The sequence below is a fragment of the Genypterus blacodes genome, unplaced genomic scaffold (assembly GCF_046128005.1).
Source record: "Genypterus blacodes isolate CSIRO-AG114 ecotype Tasmania unplaced genomic scaffold, CSIRO-AGI_Gbla_v1 ptg000005l_1, whole genome shotgun sequence".
Lineage (NCBI taxonomy): Eukaryota > Metazoa > Chordata > Actinopteri > Ophidiiformes > Ophidiidae > Genypterus > Genypterus blacodes.
The window spans coordinates 3741546-3761898 of record NW_027466819.1 but is presented as its reverse complement, the minus strand read 5'-3'; the positions used below and the strand labels follow the sequence as shown (position 1 = coordinate 3761898).

At 45.6% G+C, this 20353-nt stretch overlaps 4 protein-coding genes across 5 annotated transcripts; all 4 read left to right on the top strand.

The window, feature by feature from the left end:
• The first annotated feature begins 733 nt into the window (after positions 1-733).
• LOC142996476 (E3 ubiquitin/ISG15 ligase TRIM25-like) lies at positions 734-3133 on the top strand. The gene has a single exon (XM_076147457.1). It carries the CDS (start codon positions 847-849, stop codon positions 2509-2511), a length of 1665 nt encoding a protein of 554 aa, XP_076003572.1. The 5' UTR covers positions 734-846; the 3' UTR covers positions 2512-3133.
• A 2500-nt stretch (positions 3134-5633) lies between these two features.
• LOC142996520 (tripartite motif-containing protein 16-like) lies at positions 5634-9757 on the top strand. Its single transcript, XM_076147471.1, has one exon. It carries the CDS (start codon positions 5665-5667, stop codon positions 7303-7305), a length of 1641 nt encoding a protein of 546 aa, XP_076003586.1. The 5' UTR covers positions 5634-5664; the 3' UTR covers positions 7306-9757.
• Positions 9758-10552: 795 nt separating this feature from the next.
• LOC143000096 (tripartite motif-containing protein 16-like) lies at positions 10553-12949 on the top strand. The gene has a single exon (XM_076149313.1). The coding sequence runs from the start codon at positions 10676-10678 to the stop codon at positions 12332-12334; it is 1659 nt and encodes a 552-aa protein (XP_076005428.1). The 5' UTR covers positions 10553-10675; the 3' UTR covers positions 12335-12949.
• LOC143000070 (tripartite motif-containing protein 16-like) lies at positions 10614-17320 on the top strand. Of its 2 annotated transcripts, none has more exons than XM_076149312.1 (2): positions 10614-10626; positions 14971-17320. In XM_076149312.1, the coding sequence occupies exon 2, from the start codon at positions 15041-15043 to the stop codon at positions 16724-16726; it is 1686 nt and encodes a 561-aa protein (XP_076005427.1). In that variant the 5' UTR covers positions 10614-10626; positions 14971-15040; the 3' UTR covers positions 16727-17320. The 2 variants fall into 2 exon arrangements, with proteins under 2 accessions (XP_076005427.1, XP_076005426.1); XM_076149311.1 differs by lacking the exon at positions 10614-10626 and adding an exon at positions 13097-13687 and having other exon boundaries at positions 13782-17320.
• The last annotated feature ends 3033 nt before the right edge of the window (positions 17321-20353 follow it).

Genomic DNA, 20353 nt, shown 5'->3' with positions numbered 1-20353 from the left:
GACTTAATAAAACTGTTTTATTTGGGGGGGGGGGGCTGTCGGTGATAGAAGCGCTCCTCCGGTCTGAGGGGGGAGGGGAGGGGGGTCGAAAAATGGACAACACAGAAGGCCTAGGTGTGAAATGCTCGGACCGCCACTGTAAATAGACGATTAAGCTTTCTAATGACATGAAACATGTCTGCACTAGAAAGATGCAGAGTAAATCCTGATAAGTTTGAGTTTTAAGACTCATCAGATCCTAAATTAGCTTTAGTTCATGTCAGCAGAAGTGTAGACGTCATATTCTGATAAAAGAAAGGGGCGACAGCAGCAACAGCACGTTTTGCTTAAATAAATGATTCTCGTCGGTCTTTCTCGCCCTTTTTGACCGACGAAGATGCTCCATCAAAGATCAGGAGTCGCGTTCAAGGCCATAGTGTCGCATAGATCACACTCATCACGCCATACTGTGAAGTATATTTTAAACCATTATCAGCTAAATGCCCCCAAAAGACGTTCAGAAAGTGAGTTAAATAAGCACAGAGATCACGGAAATACAGGCTCCTTTCATAACAACAACATCTGCTTCAATATTCTGCCATCAACCTAACAAGGAAGGTGCTTCTCTTCCTGGAACGAGTCACAGGCATGACGTGTCCTCGCTCCTCCTCCTGCTCAGCTCCACCCTGGGCTCAGACTTCCTGGTTCCTCCCCTTCACAGATCTGCACTCTACAGACGATTGTGATCAACAAGTGCTAAGCAAGAGTTGATAAGCCACATGCACTGTAGATCAGAGAGAGGAAACAGGAAAGGAGGAGTTTGAGAAGAAAGTGAAACTCAGACGCTCACTGTCACTGAGAGGTGAAATGGCGCAGCAAGGAATTCAGATGGATCAAGAAAGAATCTCCTGTTCGATCTGTCTGGATCTACTAAAGGAGCCGGTGACTATTCCCTGTGGACACAGCTACTGCAGGAGATGTATTAACTACTACTGGGATGGAGAGGAGAAGGAGAAAATCCCCAGCTGCCCTCAGTGCAGACAGACCTTCATACCGAGGCCTGTCCTGGTGAAAAGCACCGTGTTAGCAGATTTAGTGGAGGAGCTGAAGAAGACAGGACTCCAAGCTGCTCCTGCTGATCACTGCTATGCTGGACCTGCAGATGTTGGTTGTGATTTCTGCACTGGGAGAAAACTGAAAGCCATCAAGTCCTGTCTGCAGTGTGTGGCCTCTTACTGTGAGCAACACCTCCAGCCTCACTATGACTCAGCAACATTTAAGAAACACAAGCTGGTGGAGCCCTCCAACAAGCTTCAGGGGAACATCTGCTCCCTTCACGATGAGGTGATGAAGATGTTCTGCCGCACTGATCAGCAGTGTATCTGTTATCTCTGCTCTGTGGATGAACATAAAGGTCACCACACAGTCTCAGCTGCAGCAGAGAGGAAGAAGAGGCAGAGAGAGCTCGGGGAGAGTCGACAACAAGTCCAGCAGAGAATCCAGGACAGACAGAAAGATGTGAAGGTGCTTCAGCAGGAGGTGAAGGACATCAACCAGTCTGCTGATAAAGCAGTGAGGGACAGTGAGGATATCTTCAGCCAGCTGATCCGTCTCATGGAGAAAAGAAGCTCTGATGTGAAGCAGCAGATCAGATCCCAGCAGAAAACTGAAGTGAGTGGAGCTGAAGAGCTTCAGGAGAAGCTGGAGCAGGAGATCACTGAGCTGAGGAGGAAAGACGCTGAGCTGCAGCAGCTGTCACACACAGAGGATCACATCCAGTTTCTACACAATTACCCCTCACTGCCACATCTCAGTGAATCTACACACTCAGCCAGCATCAATATCCGTCCTCTGAGGCACTTTGAGGAGGTGACGGCGGCTGTGTCAAAGGTCAGAGATCAACTACAGAACATGCTGAGTGAGGGATGGACCAAGATCTCACTGACACTGACTGATCTGGATGTTTCACTGTCACCACCAGAGCCCAAGACCAGAGCTGGATTCTTAAGATATTCACAGGAAATCACAATGGATCCAAACACAGCATACACACGTCTGTTATTATCTGAGGGGAACAGAAAAGTAAGATATAAGAAGAAACCTCAGTCATATTCTGCTCATCCAGACAGATTCACTGACAGGTCTCAGGTCCTGAGTACAGAGAGTCTGACTGGACGTTGTTACTGGGAGGTGGAGTGGAGCAGGAAAGGAGCAGTTAGAGTAGCAGTGACATACAAGGATATTAAAAGAGGAGGGGATGAAAGTGGATTTGGATACAATGAAAAGTCTTGGTCATTCTATCATGACAACAACAGTTGTTCTTTCAGACATAACAGTATCACCACCCCTCTCTTAGTCTCTCTCTCCTCCAGAGTAGGAGTGTACCTGGATCAGCCTGCAGGTCTTCTGTCCTTCTACAGCGTCTCTGACACCATGACTCTCCTCCACAGAGTCCAGACCACATTCACTCAACCGCTCTATGCTGGAATTTATCTTTGTTTTCCTGGAGCCACAGCTGAGTTCAGTCAGTAGACAGGAGTCATCACAGAGTGAATGGGTGAGATTGTGTGTTTTCCTTCTTAAATGAATGTAGTGTGTGTCTTTGTTGCTCCGTGCTCGTCACTGTGCTGTTCCTGCTCTGCACTTAGTTCACCTTTCAGTCAAACAGTGTGAGTGTTACTGTGAGGACTTTAGTTTGTTTTGCCAGTAGGTGGCACTCTTTTCAGTGTCTGTCACTGCTGATGAGGAAATCCACATTTTTCCACATGAAAATATAAACATTGTTTGCTTTGTACAGTTGAAATCTTTGTTAAATATCTGTATTGTTGTCCTGTAATGTGATTGAGTTTCTCTTCCATTCTAAGAGCTTCATGGAGAAAGCAGGAAACTTTCCTTCATTCTGTTCAAACATATGAATATGATTCATTTCTTCTCTTCACTGTATAAATGTTATTATGATTGTAGTGAAACATGAGGAGAAGATTCTTTATGTTCCTTTACATTGTTGATGCTCAGGTGATCAGGCTGATTGTAGGAGTGAATGATTATAAAGATATAAACATAAACACTCAGGTTTAATGATTGATGAGGAACAAAGTCAATGTGTTCAAACCAACTAAACTCAATCACTGAATAAAGTTTTTGATATTGTGAACGGTAATAATATTCATTTCTGAGACCCTTTGGAATCTGAATCTGATAAGGTGACACACACACACACACACACACCTTGCCTTAAAAAGTGTTTACTTGCTTGTTTAAATTGGTAGAGTGTATCGTTTTGATCCATAAGCTGCCTGTGATGCCTGATTCTAGACGCTTCCATTTCCAGGTTGACAGTTAAATAGACGATTAAGCTTTCTAATGACATAAAACATGTCTGCACTAGAAATATGCAGAGTGTAATCCTGATAAGTTTGAGTTTTAAGACTCATCAGATCCCAAATTAGCTTTAGCTCATGTCAGCAGAAGTGTGGACGGTATTCTGATCAAAGAAAGGGCCGACAGCAGCAACAGCACGTTTTGCTTTAATAGACGATTCTTGTCGGTCTTTAAGGCGACGAAGATGCTCCATCAAAGATCAGGAGTCGGGTTCAAGGCCATAGTGTCCCATGGATCCACGCTGGGATCAGTAGGGGTCAAGATGTTTTATACAAATATGTATTCCACAGGTGATGTTCTCTTCTGTGAGAGCCTCTGAGCTTCTAGGTTTCCATCAAGCAGATCAGGTGACAGGCTGTGTCAGGAGCAGAAGATGGAGCAGGGAAGGTGGGAGACAGACGAGCTCTGAAATGGCCGAGACGTCGGAAAACAGACAACCGATCAGACAAGACTGAATTATGACAGCTAGAGTGAACGGATACAGGACCGAAGTACTCAGCTGTGTAACTGCAAAGGCCATATTGTGGAATATATTCTAAACCATTATCAGCTCCATGCCCGCAAAAGACGTTCAGAAAGTGAGTTAAATTAAAGATTCAAGATGTTTATTGTCATATACACAGCAGATAAACACAGTTAACAGTGTGTAATGAAATTCTCACTTTGTTTTTTCGTCTTCCGGCATGCAAATAAAATAAAATAGTGCAAATAAGATAAAATAGTGCAAATAAAATAGAATAAAATAGTACTAAACAAAATAAAGAAATATATAAAAAATAGAAAATAATGCAAATATTCTTGCAATAAAAATGTACAAAGGTGCAGAGTGGAGGTAGGTATGTTTGTTTAAAGTGCAGAGTGTACAGATTATTTTGATTGTTATTGCACATAGTGGAGTGGGGTGAGGGGGTGGGGGCAGAGTTCAAAGTTTATTTAGCAGTCTGATGGCCTGTGGGAAGAAGCTGTTTGCCAGACGTGTTGTCCTTGCTTTGGCACTCCTGTAACGCCTTCCTGAAGGCAGGAGTGTGAACAGGCTGTGTTGGGGGTGGGTAATGTCCTTTGTAATGTTTTGGGCCCTCTTGACGGCCCTTGTCGTGCAAATGTCCTGAAGTGGTGGGAGGGAGGGCTGCCCCGGTGATGTGCTGCGCTGTTTTTATCAGCCGTTGCAGAGCCTTCCTGTTCTGCACAGTGCAGCTGCCGTGCCACACTGTGATGCCGTAAGTGATGACGCTCTCCACTGCACCTCTGTAGAAGTTACTGAGGATCTTGGCTGACATGCAAAACTTCCTCAGTCTCCATAGGAAGTACAGTCTCCGCTGCCCTTTCTTGAGGAGCTGGCGGGTGTAGTGTGACCAGCTGAAGTCCTCACTGAGGTGTGTCCCCAAGAATTTGAAGCTCTTGACCCTCTCTACCTCAGTGTCACCTATGTACAGTGGAGTGTGCTGCTGTCGCCTCTTCCTGGGGTCAATAATCATCTCCTTAGTCTTCTCAGCGTTTAAGGAGAGGTTATTGATCTGACACCAGGCAACCAGCCCCGCCACTTCCCTCCTTAGGACATCTCCTCCCCGTCTGTCACCAGCCCAATGACTGTGGTGTCATCAGCAAACTTTATGATGCTAGTGCCAGACTGGGAGGCCACGCAATCACATGTGAAGAGAGTGTACAGGAGTGGACTGAGAACACAGCCTTGGGGGATTCCTGTGTTCACCGTCCTGATGCTTGATGTCTGCCCCCGCACCCTGACCGACTGTGGCCTGCCAGACAGGAAGTCCAGCACCCAGTCAGAGAGGGAGGATGTCAAACCGAGTGACCGCAGCTTCTCCGAAAGCCTTTGTGGAATTGCTGTGTTAAAAGCTGAGCTATAATCAACAAACAGCCTCCTAACTTAGGTGTTTGGGTGTTCTAGGTGTGTGAGGGCTATGTGTAGGGCAGCGTTTATAGCGTCAGCACAGAGCACAGAGATCACAGAAATACAGGCTCCTTCGATAACAACAATATCTGCTTCAATATTCTGCCATCAACCTAACAAGGAAACTGCTTCTCTTCCTGGAATGAGTCACAGGCCTGACATGTCCTCGCTCCTCCTCCTGCTCAGCTCCACCCTGGGCTCAGACTTCCTGGTTCCTCCCCTTCACATATCTGCACTCTACAGACGAGTGTGACCAACAAGTGCTGAGCAAGAGTTGATAAGCCACATGCACTGTAGATCAGAGAGAGGAAACGGGAAAGGAGGAGTTTGAGAAGAAAGTTATACTCAGACGCTCACTGTCACTGAGAGGTGAAATGGCGCAGTAAGGAATTCAGATGGATCAAGAAACCTTCTGCTGTTCAATCTGTCTGGATCTGCTGAAGAGGCCGGTGACTATTCCCTGTGGACACAGCTACTGCAGGAGATGTATTAACAACTACTGGGATGGAGAGGAGGAGGAGAAAATCCCCAGCTGCCCTCAGTGCAGACAGACCTCAATACCAAGGCCTGTCCTGGTGAGAAACACCATGTTTGCAGATTTAGTGGAGGAGCTGAAGAAGACAGAACTCAAAGCTGCTCCTGCTGATCACTGCTATGCTGGACCTGCAGATGTTGGTTGTGATTTCTGCACTGGGAGAAAACGGAAAGCCATCAAGTCCTGTCTGCAGTGTCTGGCCTCTTACTGTGAGCAACACCTCCAGCCTCACTATGATGTAGCTCCATTAAAGAAACACAAGCTGGTGGAGCCCTCCAACAAGCTTCAGGAGAACATCTGCTCCCTTCACGATGAGGCGATGAAGATGTTCTGCCGCACTGATCAGCAGTGTATCTGTTATCTCTGCTCTATGGATGAACATAAAGGTCACCACACAGTCTCAGCTGCAGCAGAGAGGAAGGAGAGGCAGAGAGAGCTCGGGGAGAGTCGACAACAAGTCCAGCAGAGAATCCAGGACAGACAGAAAAACGTGAAGGTGCTTCAGCAGGAGGTGAAGGACATCAATCAGTCTGCTGATAAAGCAGTGAGGGACAGTGAGGAGATCTTCAGCCAGCTGATCCGTCTCATGGAGAAAAGAAGCTCTGATGTGAAGCAGCAGATCAGATCCCAGCAGAAAACTGAAGTGAGTGGAGCTGAAGAGCTTCAGGAGAAGCTGGAGCAGGAGATCACTGAGCTGAGGAGGAAAGACGCTGAGCTGCAGCAGCTGTCACACACAGAGGATCACATCCAGTTTCTACACAATTACCCCTCACTGCCACATCTCAGTGAATCTACACACTCAGCCAGCATCAATATCCGTCCTCTGAGGCACTTTGAGGAGGTGACGGCGGCTGTGTCAAAGGTCAGAGATCAACTACAGAACATGCTGAGTGAGGGATGGACCAACATCTCACTGACACTGACTGATCTGGATGTTTCTCTGTCACCAGCAGAGCCCAAGACCAGAGCTGGATTCTTAAGATATTCACAGGAAATCACAATGGATCCAAACACAGCACACACACGTCTGTTATTATCTGAGGGGAACAGAAAAGTGACATTAATGAATGAACCTGAGCCATATTCTGTTCATCCAGACAGATTCACTGACAGGTCTCAGGTCCTGAGTACAGAGAGTCTGACTGGACGTTGTTACTGGGAGGTGGAGTGGAGCGGGAGAGGAGTTGGAGTAGCAGTGACATACAAGGATACTAATAGAGGAAGGAGTGAAAGTAGATTTGGATACAATGAAAAGTCTTGGTCATTATATCATTACTACAACAGTTGTTATTTCCTACATAACAGTATCACCACTCCTCTCTCAGTCTCTCCCTCCTCCAGAGTAGGAGTGTACCTGGATCAGCCTGCAGGTCTTCTGTCCTTCTACAGCGTCTCTGACACCATGACTCTCCTCCACAGAGTCCAGACCACATTCACTCAGCCGCTCTATGCTGGACTTTTGCTTTGTAATCCTGGAGCCACAGTTGAGTTCATTCAGTAGACAGGAGTCATCACAGAGTGAATGGGTGAGATTGTGTGTTTTCCTTCTTAAATGAATGTAGTGTGTGTCTTTGTTGCTCCGTGCTCGTCACTGTGCTGTTCCTGCTCTGCACTTAGTTCACCTCTCAGTCAAACAGTGTGAGTGTTACTGTGAGGACTTAAGTTTGTTTTGCCAGTAGGTGGCGCTCTTTTCAGTGTCTGTCACTGCTGATGAGGAAATCCACATTTTTCCACATGAAAATATAAACAGTTGTTTGCTTTGTACAGTTGAAATCTTTGTTAAATATCTGTATTGTTGTCCTGTAATGTGATTGAGTTTCTCTTCCATTCCAAGAGCTTCATGGAGAAAGCAGGAAACTTTCCTTCGTTCTGTTCAAACATATGAATATGATTCATTTCTTCTCTTCACTGTATAAATGTTATTATGATTGTGGTGAAACATGAGGAGAAGATTCTTTATGTTCCTTTACATTGTTGATGCTCAGGTGATCAGGCTGATTGTAGGAGTGAATGATTATAAAGATATAAACATAAACACTCTGGTTTAATGATTGATTAATGATTGAACAGTAATAATCTTCATTTCTGAGACCCTTTCGCTGAATCTGATAAGGTGACACACACACACACACACACACACACACACACACACACACACACACACACCTTGAAAGTGTTTACAACTGCATTACCTGAATGAAATGAATAATAGCAGGAGACTCATTTAGTTTTAGCTTTGGGGTTGGGAATGAATTTCTTCCATCAGACTGTGTCCTCATGCATTTTCGCAAAGTGACACACACCTGTCTCTGCGGCCGTGCAGTCACACCAGCTCTGGGGGTGACCGCTTCCTGCCGGGGACCACCCAGAGTCTGGTAATAGCTGTGTGAAATGCTGCGCCTGTGTTAGAAATCTCAATGAAGTTTCAATCAGTGTGAAGCCAGTATTGCCCAGCATGACTTCCTGGATTTAGTTGAAAGAAATCACAGAATTCCACCGATACTGAACATGACTGGTGACACTGTTTGTCAGCCATTTGAAGTCCAAACGTCTGACCTATTGGTTATGTCGTATGTAGGCTTGTTTAAATTGGTAGAATGTATCGTTTTGATCCATAAGCTGCCTGTGATGCCTGATGCAAGACGCTTCCATTTCCAGGTTGACAGGTAAATAGACAGTGGCGGACCGTCAGGGCCAGCAAGGCCTTCTCTGAAGGCCTAAACATCATCAGAATATAAATGTAATTTTGATATATTTTTTTTCCACAAATATGTATCAAATTATTCCCCGTAGTCTATTCTCTTCATTTAAAAGCTTCCGCCTTGGTTGTGCTGCTTCCAGCCTCAGAACGAAAGTCGGAGGGGGCTGGGCTTCATGTCATAGCTTTTATCCAATCATATTTCAGCCTTAATGTGTTGCCAGGTTCCATGAAATCTGCCCTTAGGCCTTCAGAATCAACAGTGCTGGCCCCTGTAGCTTAAAGTCAACACCAATGAAACTGTGGCGTTAACCAATCAGATTTCGAGTTGGCTTCTACCGGCCTTCTAGCAGGCGTAGGATAACGTCAGCACATGGACGTCTTTTGATTGGATATGCACTATTGAGAGGCAGAGCTAGGCAGACCTAGCTAATTAAACTTGAATTAGCTAGTTTGTGTAGATTTCTAAAAGGACAAGCTGTTTTTATTCAATTCACAATGGTTGAAGGAGGAGAAGAGTACGATGTTGTGGCAGATATAATTACAACGCCATTTTCACGACAAACTTTTCAAGGAAAACTAGCCATTGTGAAAAGAGAACGGGCAACCCCGACGCTAGCGAGCCTTTTACAGCGGGGAAAAGAGTTTGTCCGCCACTTTCAAATCACTAACTACGAGAGGTACCCCTGGCTCACAGCCTCCGAGAGGCACTGCAAATTGTACTGCTGGGAATGCCTGCTATTTGCAACTGATCGATGTGGTGTTTGGAGCCACACTGGATTTGCAAACTTGAGTTGTCTAACCAAGGCAGCAACGAGACATCAAAGAACAGCTGGACACTTACAAGCAATGTTGCTTTGGAAATCTTTGGGGACACCCGAGTGGATCTACAGCTCAACGAACAGATGCGCAGGGAAACGGAGCTTCACAACGAAGGGGTGAGCAAAAATAGGGAAATATTGAAAAGACTGCTTGATTGTGTCCTGTTTTTTTGGGGGGAAACCGGAACTTTCATTTAGAGGACACGATGAAAGCGCCCAGTCCACAAACAGAGGAAGAAACTACGTGGAGCTTCTTTCACAGATTTGCATTACCACCTGTCATTGTTCATCCTGTTATTATTTATTTATTTATATATGTGATCTTCTGTAATACACTTTCACCACTGTCGCAAATTTATCCTCATGAACAAACGCAAATTATTTGTTGCTTTCTTTTATTTGCAGTGAGTAGTTTGTGTCTTTATCGTCACGTTTCTTAAATTAAACTGCTTTGGTTGCGACAATGCGCTGTTGAGTGAACAAACTTGCTGACGCTCACATACTTTTGGAGACTTAATAAAACTGTTTTATTTGGGGGGGGCTGTCGGTGATAGAAGCGCTCCTCCGGACTGAGGGGGGAGGGGAGGGGGGTCGAAAAATGGACAACACAGAAGGCCTAGGTGTGAAATGCTCGGACCGCCACTGTAAATAGACGATTAAGCTTTCTAATGACATAAAACATGTCTGCACTAGAAATATGCAGAGTAAATCCTGATAAGTTTGAGTTTTAAGACTCATCAGATCCTAAATTAGCTTTAGTTCATGTCAGCAGAAGTGTAGACGTCATATTCTGATAAAAGAAAGGGGCGGCGGCAGCAGCAGCAGCACGTTTTGCTTTAATAAATGATTCTCGTCGGTCTTTCTCGCCCTTTTTGACCGACGAAGATGCTCCATCAAAGATCAGGAGTCGCGTTCAAGGCCATAGTGTCGCATAGATCACACTCATCACGCCATACTGTGAAGTATATTTTAAACCATTATCAGCTAAATGCCCCCAAAAGACGTTCAGAAAGTGAGTTAAATAAGCACAGAGATCACAGAAATACAGGCTCCTTTCATAACAACAACATCTGCTTCAATATTCTGCCATCAACCAACAAGGAAGGTGCTTCTCTTCCTGGAATGGGTCACAGGCCTGACATGTCCTCGCTCCTCCTCCTGCTCAGCTCCACCCTGGACTCAGACTTCCTGGTTCCTCCCCTTCACATATCTGCACTCTACAGACGAGTGTGACCAACAAGTGCTGAGCAAGAGTTGATAAGCCACATGCACTGTAGATCAGAGAGGAAACAGGAAAGGAGGAGTTTGAGAAGAAAGTTTAACTCAGACGCTCACTGTCACTGAGAGGTGAAATGGCGCAGCAAGGAATTCAGATGGATCAAGAAAGAATCTCCTGTTCGATCTGTCTGGATCTGCTAAAGGAGCCGGTGACTATTCCCTGTGGACACAGCTACTGCAGGAGATGTATTAACAACTACTGGGATGGAGAGGAGAAGGAGAAAATCCCCAGCTGCCCTCAGTGCAGACAGACCTTCACACCTAGGCCTGTCCTGGTGAAAAGCACCGTGTTAGCAGATTTAGTGGAGGAGCTGAAGAAGACAGAACTCCAAGCTGCTCCTGCTGATCACTGCTATGCTGGACCTGCAGATGTTGGTTGTGATTTCTGCACTGGGAGAAAACTGAAAGCCATCAAGTCCTGTCTGCATTGTCTGGCCTCTTACTGTGAGCAACACCTCCAGCCTCACAATGATGTAGCTCCATTCAAGAAACACAAGCTGGTGGAGCCCTCCAACAAGCTTCAGGAGAACATCTGCTCCCTTCACGATGAGGTGATGAAGATGTTCTGCCGCACTGATCAGCAGTGTATCTGTTATCTCGGCTCTGTGGATGAACATAAAGGTCACCACACAGTCTCAGCTGCAGCAGAGAGGAAGGAGAGGCAGAGAGAGCTCGGGGAGAGTCGACAACAAGTCCAGCAGAGAATCCAGGACAGACAGAAAGATGTGAAGGTGCTTCAGCAGGAGGTGAAGGCCATCAATCAGTCTGCTGATAAAGCAGTGAGGGACAGTGAAGAGATCTTCAGCCAGCTGATCCGTCTCATGGAGAAAAGAAGCTCTGATGTGAAGCAGCAGATCAGATCCCAGCAGAAAACTGAAGTGAGTGGAGCTGAAGAGCTTCAGGAGAAGCTGGAGCAGGAGATCACTGAGCTGAGGAGTAAAGACGCTGAGCTGCAGCAGCTGTCACACACAGAGGATCACATCCAGTTTCTACACAATTACCCCTCACTGCCACATCTCAGTGAATCTACACACTCAGCCAGCATCAATATCCGTCCTCTGAGGCACTTTGAGGAGGTGACGGCGGCTGTGTCAAAGGTCAGAGATCAACTACAGAACATGCTGAGTGAGGGATGGACCAAGATCTCACTGACACTGACTGATCTGGATGTTTCACTGTCACCAGCAGAGCCCAAGACCAGAGCTGGATTCTTAAGATATTCACAGGAAATCACAATGGATCCAAACACAGCACACACACATCTGTTATTATCTGAGGGGAACAGAAAAGTAACATGGATGAAGAAACCTCAGTCATATTCTGATTATCCAGACAGATTCACTGGCTCTGCTCAGGTCCTGAGTACAGAGAGTCTGACTGGACGTTGTTATTGGGAGGTGGAGTGGAGCGGGAGAGGAGTTGAAGTAGCAGTGACATACAAGGATATTAAAAGAGGAGGGGATGAAAGTGGATTTGGACACAATGAAAAGTCTTGGTCATTATATCGTTACAACAGCTGTTCTTTCAGACATAACAGTATCATCACTCCTCTCTCAGTCCCTCCCTCCTCCAGAGTAGGAGTGTACCTGGATCAGCCTGCAGGTCTTCTGTCCTTCTACAGCGTCTCTGACACCATGACTCTCCTCCACAGAGTCCAGACCACATTCACTCAGCCGCTCTATGCTGGAATTTGGCTTTGGAATAATGGAGCCACAGCTGAGTTCAGTCAGTAGACAGGAGTCATCACAGAGTGAATGGGTGAGATTGTTTGTTTTCCTTCTTAAATGAATGTAGTGTGTGTCTTTGTTGCTCCGTGCTCGTCACTGTGCTGTTCCTGCTCTGCACTTAGTTCACCTTTCAGTCAAACAGTGTGAGTGTTACTGTTTCTCTGTTTTGCCAGTAGGTGGCGCTCTTTTCAGTGTCTGTCACTGCTGATGAGGAAATCCACATTTTTCCACATGAAAATATAAACAGTTGTTTGCTTTGTACAGTTGAAATCTTTGTTAAATATCTGTATTGTTGTCCTGTAATGTGATTGAGTTTCTCTTCCATTCCAAGAGCTTCATGGAGAAAGCAGGAAACTTTCCTTCATTCTGTTCAAACATATGAATATGATTCATTTCTTCTCTTCACTGTATAAATGTTATTATGATTGTAGTGAAACATGAGGAGAAGATTCTTTATGTTCCTTTACATTGTTGATGCTCAGGTGATCAGGCTGATTGTAGGAGTGAATGATTATAAAGATATAAACATAAACACTCAGGTTTAATGATTGATGAGGAACAAAGTCAATTTGTACAAACCAACTAAACTCAATCACTGAATAAAGTTTTTGATATTGTGAACAGTAATCTTCATTTCTGAGACCCTTTGGAATCTGAATCTGATAAGGTGACACACACACACACACACACACACACACACACACTTTGTTTTAGTATCCAGTCTTATCTCGCATTGGTTTGACCTTTTCACCTCATTTCAGACCTTGATTTGCTCTCTTTAACTTAAAAAATAAGCTAAAACATTTATCTCCCCTCAGTGAGCCAACAAGTGCTGCTTTACTTAACTTTACTTTACGTAACCGTTACTTTTAGAACCATTTGACCCGTCAGCAGGCACAGTGTATAGGTATTGCGAGTGTCACTCACTGGACTGCAGGTCTATGAAAGGTTATGTTGAAGTTGTTTAAGGATGACAAAGTTAGAGCAATATTAAAATATGGATGCTCTGTATGACAAACAACAGTAAATAACATCAATATGCGACATATGATGTATTAAAAGTGAGGCTGAGTGGACTGGACGTTTCTATAACTTCAGTTTCAGACAGGCAGCTTCCTTTTTATGTTATTTTTTGAAACCCTCTGGACCCACAGAGCCCGACGCACCGTGATCCCTCCGTCGACAAGCACACAGGAGCTGCAGTGCTCTGGCGCGGAGCAGGAGCCTCAACCACGCCACAACCTGCGGACGGTGAATCAATACAGCTCATTCCCACGTGGGAGAGAAGGCGGAAGGCTGCAGCTTTCTACATCCCTGCTCCCTGTGTTGGCACAGACGCAGGTGACTCATCTAATTTAGGTATTTTGAAAACACTAAACAAGTGCATCTGTTGTGGGTGGAATATGCCCACAACACCCTGACCAGCTCCGCCACCGGTTTGTCTCCTTTCCAGTGTGCCTACGGTTACCAGCCTCCTCTCTTCCCAGCCCGGGAAGCGGAAGCCTCTTGCCCCTCAGTCCAAGCCTTCATCCACCGCTGCCGTCAGACCTGGGCCCGTGCTAGGGCCTCCCTCCTGAAGACGGCAGACCGGTACTCTTCAGCAGCCAACCGTCGTCGCTCTCAAGCTGCAGAGTACCAGGTGGGCCAGAAGGTTTGGCCCTCCACCCGTGACCTTCCTCTGCGTGTGGAATCCAACAAGCTGGCTCCCAAGTTTGTCGGGCCCTTTGCCATCGAGAGGGTCATCAGCCCTGTGGCAGTCCGGCTCAAGCTCCCCCGGTCTATGCGGGTGCACCCGACATTCCATGTGTCCAAGGTCAAGCCGGTCAGCGAGAGCCCGCTGGTTCCGGCTGCTGCTGTCTTCCCGGTACCGACCTTGCCTGCCCCCGATTCCTCTGCTTTGTCTGCCTCCTGAATTCCCAGGTATCCTGACCACCCGCCGGTTCCTGACTACCCGCCTGCCTGCTCCTTCCTGGTACCTTTGCTGGATCGACTGCCTGCCTGCCCGCTCGACCGATCGCCATCTGTCACTGTGTTTCTGTGCTGTCTGCCTGAGTGTCAGTAAACCGTTGAACTTTACCAGTGATTCTGAGTCCTTTGTACTGCAATTGGGTCCATACACCACCCGTTATAGGAACGGAACCGGAGCACCCAGAGGAAATGTGTCATTCTAAATATGTTCTCTATCTTTCTTTTGTTTTTACTTCATTCGGCCCTCCTCTCCTCCTTCAATCAGACGTATGGCCTTAGTGAGGGGATTTCATTTGTAAAAGAGCTTCAACTGTTTAGAAAAGCAGCAATCAAAGCAACCATCAACCAACAGAACCACTGGAACAATGTACATTTATGAACCTGAGAACAATCAAACACAATGAAGACAAGAATGAAACAACAACATCTGCTTCAATATTCTGCCATCAACCTAACAAGGAAACTGCTTCTCTTCCTGGAATGAGTCACAGGCCTGACGTGTCCTCGCTCCTCCTCCTGCTCAGCTCCACCCTGGGCTCAGACTTCCTGGTTCCTCCCCTTCACAGATCTGCACTCTACAGACGAGTGTGACCAACAAGTGCTGAGCAAGAGTTGATAAGCCACATGCACTGTAGATCAGAGAGAGGAAACAGGAAAGGAGGAGCTTGGTTTAGGATCAGAGAACAAACGGCTCTGATTTCAGAGGAAGTGAAACTCACCTGTTCACTGTCACTGAGAGGTGAAATGGCGCAGCAAGGAATTCAGATGGATCAAGAAAAGTTTTCCTGTTCAATCTGTCTGGATCTGCTGAAGGAGCCGGTGACTATTCCCTGTGGACACAGCTACTGCAGGAGATGTATTAACAACTACTGGGATGAAGAGGAGAAGGAGAAAATCCCCAGCTGCCCTCAGTGCAGACAGACCTTCATACCGAGGCCTGTCCTGGTGAGAAACACCATGTTAGCAGATTTAGTAGAGGAGCTGAAGAAGACAGAACTCCAAGCTGCTCCTGCTGATCACTGCTATGCTGGACCTGCAGATGTTGGTTGTGATTTCTGCACTGGGAGAAAACAGAAAGCCATCAAGTCCTGTCTGCAGTGCCTGGTCTCTTACTGTGAGCAACACCTCCAGCCTCACTATGATCTAGCTCCATTAAAGAAACACAAGCTGGTGGAGCCCTCCAACAAGCTTCAGGAGAACATCTGCCCTCTTCACCATGAGGTTAAGAAGATCTTCTGTCGCACTGATCAGCAGTGTATCTGTTATCTCTGCTCTATGGATGAACATAAAGGTCACCACACAGTCTCAGCTGCAGCAGAGAGGAAGGAGAGGCAGAGAGAGCTCGGGGAGAGTCGACAACAAGTCCAGCAGAGAATCCAGGACAGACAGAAAGACGTGAAGGTGCTTCAGCAGGAGGTGAAGGACATCAATCAGTCTGCTGATAAAGCAGTGAGGGACAGTGAGGAGATCTTCAGCCAGCTGATCCGTCTCATGGAGAAAAGAAGCTCTGATGTGAAGCAGCAGATCAGATCCCAGCAGAAAACTGAAGTGAGTGGAGCTGAAGAGCTTCAGGAGAAGCTGGAGCAGGAGATCACTGAGCTGAGGAGGAAAGACGCTGAGCTGCAGCAGCTGTCACACACAGAGGATCACATCCAGTTTCTACACAATTACCCCTCAGTGCCACATCTCAGTGAATCTACACACTCAGCCAGCATCAATATCCGTCCTCTGAGGCACTTTGAGGAGGTGACGGTGGCTGTGTCAAAGGTCAGAGATCAACTACAGAACATGCTGAGTGAGGGATGGACCAAGATCTCACTGACACTGACTGATCTGGATGTTTCACTGTCACCAGCAGAGCCCAAGACCAGAGCTGGATTCTTAAGATATTCACAGGAAATAACAATGGATCCAAACACAGCATACACACGTCTGTTATTATCTGAGGGGAACAGAAAAGTGACATTAATGAATAAACCTCAGTCATATTCTGCTCATCCAGACAGATTCACTGAAAGGTATCAGGTCCTGAGTACAGAGAGTCTGACTGGACGTTGTTACTGGGAGGTGGAGTGGAGCGGAGGAGGAGTTGGAGTAGCAGTGACATACAAGGATATTAAAAGAGGAGGGGCTGAAAGTCTATTTGGAAACAATTTAAAGTCTTGGTCATTATATCATTCCAACAACAGTTGTTCTTTCAGACATAACAGTATCACCACTCCTCTCTCAGTCCCCTCTCCCTCCTCCAGAGTAGGAGTGTACCTGGATCAGCCTGCAGGTCTTCTGTCCTTCTACAGCGTCTCTGACACCATGACTCTCCTCCACAGAGTCCAGACCACATTCACTCAGCCGCTCTATGCTGGACTTTGGCTTTTGTGTAATGGAGCCACAGCTGAGTTCAGTCAGCAGACAGGAGTCATCACAGAGTGAATGGGTGAGATTGTGTGTTTTCCTTCTTAAATGAATGTAGTGTGTGTCTTTGTTGCTCCGTGCTCGTCACTGTGCTGTTCCTGCTCTGCACTTAGTTCACCTTTCAGTCAAACAGTGTGAGTGTTACTATGAGGACTTTAGTTTGTTTTGTCAGTAGGTGGCGCTCTTTTCAGTGTCTGTCACTGCTGATGAGGAAATCCACATTTTTCCACATGAAAATATAAACAGTTGTTTGCTTTGTACAGTTGAAATCTTTGTTAAATATCTGTATTGTTGTCCTGTAATGTGATTGAGTTTCTCTTCCATTCCAAGAGCTTCATGGAGAAAGCAGGAAACTTTCCTTCATTCTGTTCAAACATATGAATATGATTCATTTCTTCTCTTCACTGTATAAATGTTATTATGATTGTGGTGAAACATGAGGAGAAGATTCTTTATGTTCCTTTACATTGTTGATGCTCAGGCTGATTGTAGGAGTGAATGATTATAAAGATATAAACATAAACACTCAGGTTTAATGATTGATGAGAAACAAAGTCAATGTGTACAAACCAACTAAACTCAATCACTGAATAAAGTTTTTGATATTGTGAACAGTAATCTTCATTTCTGAGACCCTTTGGAATCTGATAAGGTGACACACACACACACACACACACACACACACACACACACACACACACACACACACACACACACACACTTTGTTTTAGTATCCAGTCTTATCTCGCATTGCTTTGACCTTTTTACCTCATTTCAGACCTTGATTTGCTCTCTTTAACTTAAAAAAATAAGCTAAAACATTTATCTCCCCTCAGTGAGCCAACAAGTGCTGCTCTACTTAACTTTTCTTTACGTAACCGTTACTTTTAGAACCATTTGACCCGTCAGCAGGCACAGTGTATAGGTATTGCGAGTGTGACTCACTGGACTGCAGGTCTATGAAAGGTTATGTTCAAGTTGTTTAAGGATGACAAAGTTAAAGCAATATTAAAATATGGATGCTCTGTATGACAAACAACAGTAAATTACATCAATATGTGACATATGATGTATTAAAAGTGAGGCTGAGTGGACTGGACGTTTCTATAACTTCAGTTTCAGACAGGCAGCTTCCTTTTTATGTTATTTTTTGAAACCCTCTGGACCCACAGAGCCAGACGCACCGTGATCCTTCCGTCGACAAGCACACAGGAGCTGCAGTGCTCTGGCGCGGAGCAGGAGCCTCAACCACGCCACAACCCGCGGACGGTGAATCAATACAGCTCATTCCCACGTGGGAGAGAAGGCGGAAGGCTGCAGCTTTCTACATCCCTGCTCCCTGTGTTGGCACAGACGCAGGTGACTCATCTAATTTAGGTATTTTGAAAACACTAAACAAGTGCAGCAATTATCGCCCGGCGCCATCATTTAAGGGGCAACTCAGGCCATTTCCTGCTGAAAAATGTCCATTACCACGTTGGTGCATCTGCCGGATTCGATCGCAGCCTCACACGCGCCGATGATTCAAGCTTTGTCACCGCAGCTCCAGCTTTTCTACTGTGAGCAATGTGTTTGACTGTACATCAGGTCAGGAGAGTACGACATGCACTGCAGGAAAAAGGGGGGAGAAAACTACATTGAACCAAAAGAAGTCAAGCTTTTCAAATCACAGTCAGGTAGAAGTATTCAATCATCCAAAAACCTAGCCTGTGTCTTTTCAAATCAGGATTACGTGCAAGTTTAGAGTTCATGCAAAGTTGAAAGTTTGGAAATAAAAAGTTTTACCTGATAGCTGATGGATTTTTATGTTATCTGCTTTTCAATGTAAAATGTGAAATAACTACCAGGTTCAATATTTCCCTCTGAAAATGAAAACGTTGACGTGCCACTATCTCACATTTGGACTGATTTATCTCGCTCCGGACTTCTGCAACTAACTCAATGGCAAAACAATTTAAAATACAGTAAACTGGGCCCAAAGTTAGGCTGAGATCTCCGACATATGTAAGGGGAAAGAATAAGCAAAAGGAGACTCGGTTAAGAAAGTAATTTGTGGCAGGAGGGAGACGGGAGGAGGATGTCTCAAACACACACCTGTATGGGAGAAACAGCTTCAAAGATGATGGAGAAAACCTCCAAAATCTCTGTAAAGTCTCAAAGTGCTCGATAGTGAGGCAGGATAGAGGCGGCGTCTCTTTTTGGATTTGATTTTGAGGCAAACTGCACTGAAAGCTTCACTAACAACAGTGGGTGGTAGTGTGGGACGGAGGGAGTTTTGTGATGCCAGATGTTGCTGTTGATCCATCTGGAGGTGGACATACCTGCTCCCAGCCTCCCACCGTCCTTCTGTCCTCCATCTGCACCGGCAGAACGAGTAGGCGCGCTTTCTAGTTTACCACCAGCAGGCACTCTTCTGATGATGTGAGCTCTTCTGTGTTTGCACTGTTTACCCTCATGTGTTGGTTTGTTTTTCCACACATGTTGTAGCCCAAAACGAGTCTGATAAGATGAATGCACAACTGTGACAGGAGCCAGCTCACACCTGAGCCTGCTCACACCTGAGCCCCTGCGCTCCTGTGGTGAGGAAAACATTTAACTGAGCAAATCCAAACCGTGTTGAAGCAGAAACAAATTTCTCATAGCTCGACCCTTCAATGTCATTTGGCATTTGTGTTCCACATGATGCCGTTTGTTCTGGTATCTTCTCTTCCGCTTGTGTGCAACAAGTGTTTAAAGCAGCAGGCTGTAAGAGTGTGTTGCTTCCTGTGGAGGACTTTTCCAACCTGCACTGCCAAAAACCCTAATTACGTTTTCAAAGTTACAGTTCAACTTTTCTAATGTATCCATGTGTAACCGGCACATAATTGACAAATGAGGTAGCAGTCCGCCTCGTAGTGAATGGTGGTAGTTTCTGGGCCCCAAGCGGATTTCCAATTCAGACAAATGATTCACAGAGCACTCAATTACTCAAGAAGTTAAAAAAAACACAAACAAGTTTCTATAAAGTTCCATTCTGCAACTTTAAGGAGGATTTCACAATCTAATGAGGTGTTTCAACAAATCAAAGTGTGTTGGAAATGGTTTTAGCATTGTATGTACAGCTTTTTCCTTTAGTGGACCAGGACCTCCAGAACCACGTCAGGTAGCAAACCGTGAAATGTTGAGTCTGTCTTAGAGTTTAAGAGGCTAAACAGAACGGCGATGGAAAACACAGAAATCCAGCTGACACTCTGAATTGTCAGGAATCAAAGTGAGTGACAGAAATGGCCCAAAGAAGAGGAAAGAAGACTTCACCCTGAGGTCAGGCCTTAAGGTGGTAGTTTGAAACATCACACATACACTCATCGCTTCACATTGCAGAAACATTACTACAGAACTTCAAACCACACATCTGCCCTGCTGAAGTGCCCTTGAACAAAAAGACACCGCATCCTGTAGCTACACGTGCATCAGTGTCAACTCTGACCTCTGCGTGGGGGAAAAGGCAGCAGCAAGAGAAAGAACCAGACTGAGAAGTAAAGTACATTTGTGGATTCCTTTTTTTCCCCTCTAACAGCATTTGTCAGTTAATTAATTACCACTCTTGTATTTTTTGGGGATGTGAACATTTTGACAGCTCTGTCTGCTTTTAGTCACTGGAGACTT

Excerpts from the sequence above, each read along its gene's own strand:
- LOC142996476 (XM_076147457.1), top strand. The coding sequence starts at position 847 with ATGGCGCAGCAAGGAATTCAGATGGATCAAGAAAGAATCTCCTGTTCG.
- LOC143000096 (XM_076149313.1), top strand. The coding sequence starts at position 10,676 with ATGGCGCAGCAAGGAATTCAGATGGATCAAGAAAGAATCTCCTGTTCG.
- LOC143000070 (XM_076149311.1), top strand. The coding sequence starts at position 14,921 with ATGCACTGTAGATCAGAGAGAGGAAACAGGAAAGGAGGAGCTTGGTTT.
- LOC142996520 (XM_076147471.1), top strand. The coding sequence starts at position 5,665 with ATGGATCAAGAAACCTTCTGCTGTTCAATCTGTCTGGATCTGCTGAAG.